The 12847-nt window shown below is 38.5% G+C and overlaps 1 protein-coding gene and 1 long non-coding RNA gene across 2 annotated transcripts; both read left to right on the top strand.

Moving 5' to 3' along the window:
• Positions 1-2169: 2169 nt before the first annotated feature.
• On the top strand, positions 2170-8268 carry LOC147762750 (uncharacterized). The gene is made up of 2 exons (XM_087007672.1): positions 2170-2401; positions 2660-8268. Exons 1-2 carry the CDS (start codon positions 2338-2340, stop codon positions 8266-8268), a joined length of 5673 nt encoding a protein of 1890 aa, XP_086863798.1. The 5' UTR covers positions 2170-2337.
• A 1136-nt stretch (positions 8269-9404) lies between these two features.
• On the top strand, positions 9405-12547 carry LOC147762749 (uncharacterized). The gene is made up of 2 exons (XR_015333612.1): positions 9405-10344; positions 11196-12547. It is a non-coding gene; the product is annotated as an uncharacterized LOC147762749 (long non-coding RNA).
• Positions 12548-12847: the final 300 nt, after the last annotated feature.

Below are 12847 nucleotides of genomic sequence, written 5' to 3'. Positions count from 1 at the left end.
CACGTACAATTAATACTCCACAAGCTATATACACCTACCACATTGTTTCCGTGGATCACATCTACTGCAATCTGTCAGCAGACATGTACAATTAATACTCCACAAGCTATATACACCTACCACATTGTTTCCGTGGATCACATCTACTGCAATCTGTCAGCAGACACGTACAATTAATACTCCACAAGCTATATACACCTACCACATTGTGTCTGTGGATCACATCTACTGCAATCAGTCAGCAGACATGTACAATTAATACTCCACAAGCTATATACACCTACCACATTGTTTCCGTGGATCACATCTACTGCAATCAGTCAGCAGACATGTACAATTAATACTCCACAAGCTATATACGCTTATCACATTGTGTCTGTGGATCACATCTACTGCAATCTGTCAGCAGACATGTACAATTAATACTCCACAAGCTATATACGCTTATCACATTGTGTCTGTGGATCACATCTACTGCAACCAGTCAGCAGACACGTAGCAGTCCAGTTGCTGCTCCCTCACTCAATGTCGGCTCTGCACTTACGTACGGGTCCAATGACGAACTTAGGTTGAAATTTAATACTACTACTATGTAGACAGATTCACATATTTTGGTGTAGCTTTTTACTAATTACTTATACCAGCCCAATAAAATTATTATTATGATAACAATTAAAAGATAAATTTTAAATAACGGAAGTAATGAGGAATGTTTATTGTGCCTCTTATATATATATATATATATATATATATATATATATATATATATATATATATATATATATATATATATATATATAAAGACGGCCGCCGATCTAGATCAATCGGTACTTTACTTCATTGAAGGCACAAGACATAAATTCTATATTGAAGTACACCGATAATGCCCGTCTGGGCGTTAGGTGCAGCTTGTGTTCTGAAATTCAATTATAAAACTGGATCCTGAGTCATATACAGAAGGCATATAGGCCAATTTTTACTGGTTTTACGTCACATGAGAGAATGTTGCACGATGTAACCTTCATTGGATGACGTCAGCCTTGTCCGTGGCGCGCATGAACATTACTGGGAGTTATTGTCGATATGCGTTGATATCAAGAAGAAGTCAGTGAGAGAACGTGCCACCCTGCAATCTTCACCAAATATGTTACAGTAACGCATTGTGCCATAAATTAACTTTTTAGCTTACTGGCCAATTAAACAATTAATATACCTTGTCGAGCGTTTATCTATTTATTTAGTTATTAATTTATTATTTAGAAACACCATGAAGCAGTTACATTTGAAAAAAAATCAAATCTAAATATCTGATGAATACATAAAAAAAATCTTAACCACTAAATTCACACATTACTGCCGCAGGCGTAATAGTCCAAAATAAGCATAATGAATTTAGATAATCACTCAGGGAGCGCAGACCTCGGCCAAGGCAGGTCAATTCTCATCATTATCTACTGATTATAGAACTAATTAATAAATAATCACCAAAATCTATCCCATTTGTAAGTGCCAGATTCCATGTTTTATATAAACAAGGTGTAAGTACAGATTCCTTGTTTTAGCTATAACAGTTATGAGTAGTTTTCATTACTTGTGTGAGTAGCGCGCTTATTTGAATGCTACTGGGTCATAACGCTACAAGAATCCGTACAAGAAGGGTCTCTCCTGCAGCTAACCGTATTTCCCAACGTAGTATAGTGTATTGTAACAGTTCAAAGGGAGAAATCATAATGTAAGTGTTTATACTGTCAAGTGTGTATTTATAAGTTTTCTGTATAAATTATAAAGGTGAAAAAAATAGGTATATAAGATAGAGCACCTGGTAGGGTGTGGTAATTAATATGAAGTACGATAAATGATAATATGAGAACGCATTGGTTTAATTATCAACTGCAAAACCCTTCCTGTAATTCAGTATATAACGTTTTAATTATGATTATTGCATTATAAGGTAAACTTCATATCATTTCGGTTTACTGTATAGATATAGCAAATTTCAAGTCTCGCTATATATAACCGAATTAATGTAATGTAATGTTCCATATATCTAGTAAATTATACCTAGGCCTATGTATTTGATGCATAAGTATTTATATAGTTTCCTTTATTTATTTATTTATTTATTCATTTTATTTATTTATTGTTTTGTTTTTTTTAGATTATGTACCTTGCTTGCTTGCTTGCTTGCTTGCTGTCATGCTGACCTGCTGACTAGACCATTTACTGTACTGACATAAGCGATGTGAATGGTTGCTGAACTGAACATTTGAAATAAAGCATGAGTAACATAAACTCTCCAATGTCTCAACGATTTCACACTAGTACATAATAACAGCCATGGATGCAGGTGGAGACCGGGACTATCGTCAAGAATTAAAGCACAGTCGTGCCGCCTTTAAAGGTGAATGTACTAAAAAAGAAAACATCATAAATGAACTTATTTTGGACTCTGCTCATGTAAATATTGTACAGAAAGCATTGAATGACTTTTGTGTTTCAATAGACCGATTTAGAGAGGCACATTTTAAATACTTCAATTTGCTTAATACCCAAGAAGAAAAAGAAGGAGCAGAAAAATATTTAGACCAGGCAGAGGAAAATTTTAGTAAAGTTCAACGCCGTACATCTTTATATATCTCCAAATTCCATTTCCATGAAGACGATGCTGTCTCCTGCTCTAGTAAAAGTTCAAGATCAACCACCAACAGTGAAAGATCTACAAGAGCTGCGGCAAAAAGGGCAGTTTTAGAAGAAGAGGCGAAGGCATTAAAAGAAAAACAGAAAATTGAAGAAGAAGAATTTCGACTAAAGCAAAGGAAGGAATCGCTGCGTATTCAGACTGCAATTAAAAAAGCGGAAGCAGAGCTGAAAACATGGGCACCGTTGAAAACCATTAATGTAGATGCCTGGGTAGATAACCTCTCCGACCACGGTATGATGAATGTAGAGGCTCCTGAATTTATTCCCCGAGACAGCCATGTACATCCGATCGATGCAGAAGCACCAGCGTTCACTCCGAGCACCAGGACCATTCCCCGAGGACCTATGAGTGATGTAGAAGCAACGACACCCACTCCTTACGCCAGGGCCATTCCCCGAGAACCCACAACTGATGTGACAACGGCGATCACTCCCCAGGCCGGAGCAATTCCCAGAGGCAGTCCTTTACTCCCCACTGGCATAGAAGTACCAGCGCGTGCACCTCAGACCAGTGGCATTCCTGGAGGCAGTCCTTTACTCCCCACTGGCGTAGAAGTACCAGAGCGTGTCCCTCAGAACAGTGGCATTCCTGGAGGCAGTCATCTACTCCACACTGATGCTCTCCTAGCTGCGTTGTCCTTACCTCAGCCAGAAGTGCCAAAGTTTGCTGGTGACTTAACTGAGTATAGGGTTTTCTTGGCTGCTTTTGATACTCGTATTGCTTCTCGTGCAGCATCTTCATCTGACAAATTGTATTACCTTGATCAGTTACTGATAGGTGAGCCCAAAGAAATCATCAGTAGTTGTTTTTATTTAGAGGATGGGTATCAACAAGCCCGTATGTTGCTTGACAAAGAATATGGTGACCCATATAAAACTGCTATGATGTATTTGAATAAAGTGAATGAGTTGCCATCTGTAAAACAAGATGATCATGTTGGTCTAAAGAAATTGGCTTTGTCATTAACAAAGTGTTCTTATGCAATGCAGCATTTATCTTACCTCAGTGTGTTAAATCACCCACCCAATATGATAAATATAGTTAAGAAACTGCCTTTTTATTTGCAAAATAAATGGCGAGAGCATGTAGTTAAGTTGAGACAACATCAACAAAGAGTTGTTCAGTTTTCAGATCTTGTCTCCTTTGTATCATCAGCGTCTGAAGTAGCCAACGACCCAGTGTTTGGTAAAGGGACGATCTCTACAAAGTCTTCAAAGCCTCCAACAAGTAAGTTCAACCAAAAAGTGTCCAGTTTGGCAACGACCGTTTCTGACGTCACTACCGCGCAACCTTGTTGTCCACTTTGCCAAGGACGTCATGACCTTGAGAACTGTCAGACATTTTCATCTAAGAGTATCGATGACAAGAGAGCCTTTCTGATGGATAAACGCCTCTGTTTTGGATGTTTTGGACGAGACCACGTGTCAAAGGGCTGCACCAAGAAACGCCGATGTCAGAAGTGTCAGAAATTGCATCCATCTTCACTCCATGTTGAAAGCTTTCGGCCCCGACGACAACCTGCTGTCCAATCGCATTCTCTCACAGCTCAAGCTAATACACAGCTTACCGATGGTGCTACTGTGTCTTCCTGCGTTACCACAGTGTCTGCAGACCGTATTTTTCATGCAATTCTCCCAGTGAAGATCCACCAGAAAGGTAGTAGCACTGTTATGAATGCATACTGTTTTTATGATAATGGAAGTAGTGGTTGTTTTATTACAGAAGGATTATTCCGCCAACTTGATGCCTCGGGTGTAACTACTCGTCTCCAGCTTAAGACTATGTCTGGAAGCAGCTGTTTTCAAAGCAATGCGGTGGAAAATCTGGTGATTACAGATAGTAATGGTGATAATGCCATTGAACTGCCACGAACTTTCACAAGAGATGATATTCCAATCACCAAAGATCAGATACCTACGCCAGATATCGTCAGAAGGTGGGATCACCTCAAAAGTGTTGCTCAGGAAATACCAGAATTGCAAGAAAATGTGGACTTGTCTATCTTGATTGGAAACAATTGCCCACTAGCCTTGGAGCCGCTTGGAGCAATACCTTCTTCAAATGGAGGCCCGTATGCAGTGTTACTTAGACACGGTTGGACAGTACATGGACCGTTAACCGCTGATACTAGGGACCACATTACATGCAATCGTATACAGGTGGAGGAAGTCCACAAGGAGATAATGTCCCCGGCTACTGCAATGCACATGATGGAGCTTGATTTTTGTGAGCATAAGCCATCATATCCTGATGAGAAAGGAATGTCACCAGAGGACAAACGTTTCTTACAGATTGCAGAAGACGGTGTTGTTTTTGAGAATGGTCATTATACTTTGCCCTTACCTTTCAGATCCAGTGAAGTGTCACTTCCTAATAACCGGTCACAAGCAGTACAGAGGGCATTGTGGCAAAAGAGGAAGATGATGAAAAATGAAACTTACCGTGCAGATTATGTAGCATTTGTTACAAATATTTTGGAGCGTGGTTATGCAGAGCGTGTTCCTCTTTATGATGTCTCAGCACAAGGCCAAGTATGGTACTTACCTCATCACGGTATATACAACCCAAACAAACCGGGGAAAATTAGAGTAGTGTTTGATGCAAGTGCCAAGTTTCAAGGGACAAGCCTGAATGATCACTTATTACAAGGACCGGATCTGGCCAACAACTTAGTGGGAGTTCTTTGTAGGTTCCGTCAGCATCAAACCGCATTCACTGCCGATATAGAATCCATGTTTTTTCAGGTCCGTGTTCCAGTAGAACAGAGAAGTTTTATGAGATTCATGTGGTGGGAAAACGGTGACTTGAACAGCGACTTGCAAGAATATCAGATGAGCGTTCATCTTTTTGGTGCCGTCTCCTCTCCTAGTGTTGCCAATTTTGTTCTGAAGAAAATTGGGGCTGAAGCAGAAAATTCTGAAGTGAGTAAAACTCTTCTCAGAAATTTCTATGTAGACGACTGTATTAAATCTGTGAAGTCTACCTATGACGCCATCAGACTGGTAGATGATCTTCAGAAAACCTGTGCAAGCGGAGGATTCCATCTTACCAAGTTTGCCAGCAATAGCATTGAAGTTATGGACTCTATACCCAAGGCTGAGCATTCCAAAGAAATATCCTCAATTGATATCCATTATGATGAGCTACCAATCACAAAGACGCTTGGGGTACAATGGAACATTGAGACAGATCAGTTTGAGTTTTCCATACAGCTAAAAGCCAAACCATCAACTAGAAGGGGGATTCTCTCCGTCATTTCTTCGCTTTATGACCCACTTGGTTTTGTGGCTCCGGTGATATTGCCAGCGAAGAAAATACTACAGGATCTTTGTCGTGACGGAAATGTAGGATGGGATGATGATGTACCGGAGAAGTTTCAAGAAAGGTGGAGCAAATGGTCATCTTCAATATTAGCATTAGAAAATGTAAAGATAAACCGCTGTTTCAAACTTTCAGACTGTCTCCCACATGGTGAAGTGCAGCTCCATGTCTTCTCAGATGCCAGCTTCTATGGTTATGGATCAGTTGCCTACCTTCGATGTAAGGATTATGCAGGAAACATAAATGTTTTCTTTGTAGCAGGAAAAGCTCGACTCGCACCCATCAAGACTATGTCAATCCCACGACTCGAACTTACCGCTGCAGTTACCTCAGTGCGACTAGCCAAAATGATAGAGAGAGAAATTGAGGAAGACTTGAAAGTGTTTTACCATACCGACTCCACTACTGTACTTCGCTACATAGCCAATGAGAAGAAGCGATTCCCAGTGTTTGTGGCAAATAGAATTCAACTGATACGCGATTTTTCCAGTGTAGAGCAGTGGCGTTACGTACCGTCATCAAATAATAGTGCAGACGAAGCCTCTAGAGGTTTATCAGCGGATGAGTTGAGTGACAGTGCAAGGTGGTTGACTGGTCCCGAGTTTCTGTATATCGAGGAAGATACATGGCCGGCAAGCCCACTAAATTCTCAGACGCAAGACCAATCAGAATCGGACGATGAGATCCAACATACAGCGTGTTTTGCATTGAGCAGTGATGAAGAAGATTCTTTCTTTCAGCTTGTGAATCACTACTCAAGTTGGTATAAATTGTGCAAAGCAGTTGCTATCTATGGAAAATTTGTTCAGTGGTTGTGCAAAAGAGAGAAGTCTAAGACGAGTTTCTCTCCGGTGATTACGTCCGAGGATATTGCCCAATCGGAGACCACAGTTATACGTTGGCTACATTGGCGCAGTTACAAAGACGAGATTACCCAACTTACCTCAGTAGATGCAGATCAAACACGGAGCCGGGCAAAGACGGTAAACAAGACCAGCAACCTTTACAAGTTGGATCCAATTGTTGACAATGGTATCTTAAGAGTGGGTGGAAGATTACAGCGAGCAAATCTACCAGAAAAAGCGAAACATCCAATCATACTACCTAAGAAAGGCCATATTACTACCCTAATAATACGCCAAGAACACGAACGTCTGGGGCATGCAGGTCGAAATCACGTGCTCTCAAGCCTTCGTACGAAATATTGGATTATAAGTGGAAATGCTGCTGTGCGTTCTTTGCTGGCTTTTTGTGTTAAGTGCCGACGTCTCACTGGTCCAGTGGAACAGCAGAGAATGGCCAACTTACCTAGTTGTAGAGTAGATGAAACGCTTCCTCCGTTTAGCAGATCAGGCGTGGACTGTTTTGGACCCTTTGTCGTAAAAGACGGAAGGAAAGAAGTCAAACGATACGGGGTACTCTTTACTTGCTTGTCTAGTCGGGCAGTACACATAGAAGTTGCTATGAACCTTGAAACGGACACTTTCCTTAACGTGCTTCGAAGATTCATTGCGCGCCGAGGAAATGTTAGAGAGTTGTGGAGCGACAACGGAACAAATTTTGTTGGAGCTCACAAAGAACTTACACAAGCTCTTCAGAACATGAAACATGATGTCATTCAAGATAATATGTGTCGAGTAGGCATTGATTGGCATTTTAACCCTCCTGCAGCAAGTAACATGGGTGGGTCATGGGAACGCATGATACGGTCTGTTAGGAAAGTTCTCACGGGTCTTTTACAAGAACATGGAACCCAGCTCGACACTGACTCCTTTCACACTCTCCTCTGTGAAGTAGAAGCGATCATCAACTCGAGACCACTGACGACAGTCTCCATGGATCCGCGTGATGAAGATTCTCTAACTCCGAATCACATTTTGACGCTCAGATCACGGGTTACCATTCCGCCTCCAGGTGTATTCCAGAGAGAAGATGTGTATCTTCGCAAACGTTGGCGACGAGTACAGTACCTTGCGAATGTGTTTTGGGCAAGATGGAAAAGAGAGTTTCTACTGAATTTGCAAAGTCGTACAAAATGGATGAAACATCGTCGAAATCTAGCGATCGGCGATGTAGTTATTATTCGAGAAGAAAATGTGCCGCGTTGTGAGTGGCGCATGGGTCGTGTTAAAGAGGTAGAGATGGACTCTGAAGGTTATGTTAGAGCAGTACTGCTTAAAACACAAAGTGTAGATATCCGTAGACCTTCTAACAAGTTGGTTCTTTTAGTTCCAAATGAACATTAGACGGGAGATTTGAAGTAACTAGTTAATTTCAGTAAGATATTATTTTGTTTTGTTTTAAGGGCACTTAGAATATTTTGTTTTGTAGATAAATAAGTACAACTTATTCAGTATAACTTATTTATGGAGCCGGGTATGTAAGTGCCGGATTCCATGTTTTATATAAACAAGGTGTAAGTACAGATTCCTTGTTTTAGCTATAACAGTTATGAGTAGTTTTCATTACTTGTGTGAGTAGCGCGCTTATTTGAATGCTACTGGGTCATAACGCTACAAGAATCCGTACAAGAAGGGTCTCTCCTGCAGCTAACCGTATTTCCCAACGTAGTATAGTGTATTGTAACAGTTCAAAGGGAGAAATCATAATGTAAATGTTTATACTGTCAAGTGTGTATTTATAAGTTTTCTGTATAAATTATAAAGGTGAAAAAAATAGGTATATAAGATAGAGCACCTGGTAGGGTGTGGTAATTAATATGAAGTACGATAAATGATAATATGAGAACGCATTGGTTTAATTATCAACTGCAAAACCCTTCCTGTAATTCAGTATATAACGTTTTAATTATGATTATTGCATTATAAGGTAAACTTCATATCATTTCGGTTTACTGTATAGATATAGCAAATTTCAAGTCTCGCTATATATAACCGAATTAATGTAATGTAATGTTCCATATATCTAGTAAATTATACCTAGGCCTATGTATTTGATGCATAAGTATTTATATAGTTTCCTTTATTTATTTATTTATTTATTCATTTTATTTATTTATTGTTTTGTTTTTTTTTTAGATTATGTACCTTGCTTGCTTGCTTGCTTGCTTGCTGTCATGCTGACCTGCTGACTAGACCATTTACTGTACTGACATAAGCGATGTGAATGGTTGCTGAACTGAACATTTGAAATAAAGCATGAGTAACATAAACTCTCCAATGTCTCAACGATTTCACACCATTCATCAATATATTAATAATTTAATCAATTAATTAATTAATTAATAACCACGTGCCTAAATTTAGCCCATTTCTGACCTATCTTGAAAATTCCATCCAAAGACTTGGGTAGCTCTTCACATATGTTGGTGACAAACAAACAGACAAACGGAAGTAAAGGCATGGCGTTCTTGGCGCAGGTACATCCCAGATAGCAAGCATACGTTGGGCCAACGTAGGGGAATCGTTGGTTTGTTGGCATATAGTTGGCGTTGGTAGTCATACGTTGGCCCAACGTTGGCCCAACCACATCATAATATGCACAACATAACTGCAATATGCTCACGTTGGCCCAACGTTGGGCCAACGTGTGCATAATTATTTCATACGTTGGCCTAACGTTGGGCCAACGTATCCAATTAACAACTCAATAGAAATGAAAAATGTTTCTGTTATAATAAAAATGTTTCTGTTCACAACTAAGAATCACATTTGCTTATCTATTGATCAGTAACATATAGTTTTTAGAATTAAAAAATATAATTTTTTTATGAAGTTTGTCAAATTCCTTGGGTTAAAAAACAGTTTTCTGCTTTTATTTGTCTTCCAAGCTATACACTCTTATATATAGTACATGTATAGACTTCACCTATAAAAAATAACTGAGTGAACAGATTTATATTTTTGAATAATGCTGTGAAACATATTTATTATTATTGCTATTATTATTATTGTTATTGAAATCAGACAAATGATTGAAATCTTATTATAATGTACAATTGCACAATATATAAATTTTAAACTTTATAGTTAGCATCAATTGACTTTTGATTGAAGTAAACTGGCAACTTTCACTGGACCAGATTCATTACAAGCCAGGTGTTTATCTTAACTGTCAGTTTGATATAAACAGTTTGCCTACTGCCTGCTCAAACAGGTCAAATAACTATACATAGCACAGTCTTAAGCGCGCCGTCCGTTGAGCCAATTCAAAAATCTAAGCCAGAAGGTCAGAAATGTTCTAAGGAAGAGGCAAGAATTACAACTGAAAGCATTGATTTCTGGATATAAAAAGAAGACATCTTTTTTGGAAATTAGAAAATGAAGAGATAAAGAGACAGGATAAGAAGTGAGCATGTACTGGTAAGTGACTTTTTAATTGTGTATTTTCCCATTATTTACTGATGCACCAGGATCCATACAGCCTTGAAAAGTGTTCAAATTTAGTCCAGCACTTTGGACTAGTTTAAATGTAACTAGTTTAAATGGCTCTAGTTTAAATGTAACTTTGAAAAGTACTTGAAAATGCTATAAGGCTTGAAAAAGGTTTGCATTTCAGCATTTTGTCTTTGTAAAAATATTATTTAAAACTTTGTAGTTTATTGACATGAATACAGACAATAATTCACAGATGGGGGTATACCTTAAGTTTTAATACATCATTACTTGTACTTTTATTTTCAACTTTTCATCATCAATGTGTAACAAAGACAAAGTTTAAATGAATGAGTCCTTTTTCCTTTGGTATGTACACTTTAAAATAACTGTATTAATGTATAACTTGCCCTCATTAGTTAAAAATCATTGAAAATGATTTGAATTAGAGCCTAAAAGTCCTTGGAAGCCAATTGTTCTTATGTGTCTGTATGAATCCTGGCCAGTAAATTCTGTGATAGAGTTGTTGGAATGATTAAATTATGTGGAATTTAGTGGTACATAACAGTTGTCTAAAAACTGAATTCATGGTCAAGTGTACATGTAAGAACTAATTTAAATAAATCACTATAAATTACTGCACACAAGACACACACTTTTATAGTTAAGATATTGGCTGTTGCCTAACTTAGAAAAGGTGGGGACATTATCATATAATACACACCTACTAGTACTAGTTTGTATATGAAAACAGTGATGGGGGAAGAGGTACAGTCATGTTATGTACCATACTAATTCTAGCATTATATTTCAAGTGTTTTTAATATTTAAATTTGTAGGTGGAGCACACTCTTCTGTGACTGGTTAGACAAATATATTGAGGATACATCCAACTAATTGTGCTTTGCCAAAGATCACACAGGTGCAGGACAGGAAAGAGAGGAAAAACACAAAGATTGAACTCATATGACCACTGACTTGATTTTTAAAGAGACAATGTCTGAGATTTTGCCTGGAGGAAGAGACTGTAATTTTATAGACTTGACATATAACTTATGAAAAGCATCTTACCTGACATTAACAAGGGTTTCTGGTTTAAAATTTAATTTAATGAAAATATTTTTAAAAATTGAAATGGGGCAAAAAACACTTTACTAGTGGTAAAATGCCTTGACTCCAGGAATAAGGTGAAAAGTCATAGGACTGTTGATATTTTTTCTTGATGTGAATCATGTAACAATTGATATAAGACACACTTATTAATGTTTAAATTTAATATTATAATATCTTATTCAAATTTTCTTTGCTGTCTTTTTGTATTATATTTCAATTCACATATCATTATTAGTTGGTATAAGGTATTTGTTTTATGTAATGTTATGAATTAATTAAACAGTTCAAAATATATCACTAATCTTTTGTTTTAACCACAATGATCACAGGCAGATGTAGTCCTCTGAAGGATTCATCCCTTAGAAAGCTTGCTAATTTTTCAGTCTATCTTGCAGTTTGCAGATTTCAGATGCTCAAGATATGTCATCAGGACATTGATCTGCCTGTGCATCAGACGTGTAATTACAGTGCCCTACTACCTATATGATTCCAAAAAAAATTATTTTGCCTTTAGCTCAATGTTGGGTCACTGTAAATCACTGTGCCCCTGGTTTTAGGTTGGGTCATAATTTGTTGTGCAAATTGCAGATAACTTGTCGACCAGTTGGCCTACTGTCGGGCCAATGCAGATGCATTGTTGGTTTGAGGTTGGGTAATTGTTGGACTGATGTTGGTTATAAGTAGAACCAACGTAAATGCACTGTTGGTTACAGGTTGGGAAATTGTTGGGCCAATGTTGGTTATTAGTTGGCCCAATGTAGGGCCAACGCAGTTTGGTTGGGAATACGTTGGACTGATGTTGGTTATTAGTAGAACCAACGTAAATACACTGTTGGTTACAGGTTGGGTAATTGTTGGACCAATGTTGGTTATTAGTTGGCCCAATGTAGGGCCAACGCAGTTTGGTTGGGAATACGTTGGCAATGCGTTGGCATTAAAAAGACGTTCAGCCAACCGTTGGCCAAAGTGAGCACTTAGATGGAAACCCAACGTTGGGCCAACGTTGCACGGTCAACCAAGGCAACGTTGGGCCAACGTTGGCCCAACGTATGCATGCTATCTGGGATGTAATTATAAAGTTAGATTATAAAATTATAGGTACGTATAGCGAAGTTTCATGCACTCAGCTGGTTCGTTTGAGTGTTATATATTCACGACAGGGTTCCTATAGAGAGTGCCATGTAATGCCCCTCCCCCACCCCCCATTTCACAGGGGTCTCTATGGTATAAATTACAAAATGGAATATTCGACAGGTTTGTAAGAGACCACAGGCGACCCCTGTGGTCAGAGAGTAGCATCTGTCAATGAGTGCGGGGGCGGCAATTTAAAGCATATAATAATATCATTCTATATATTGTCCACTGGTCAATATAATTT

This window comes from Lingula anatina, chromosome 3 (assembly GCF_051362555.1).
Source record: "Lingula anatina isolate TDL-2025a chromosome 3, LinAna3.0, whole genome shotgun sequence".
Classification (NCBI taxonomy): domain Eukaryota; kingdom Metazoa; phylum Brachiopoda; class Lingulata; order Lingulida; family Lingulidae; genus Lingula; species Lingula anatina.
This window is presented reverse-complemented; position numbering and strand designations above follow the sequence as displayed.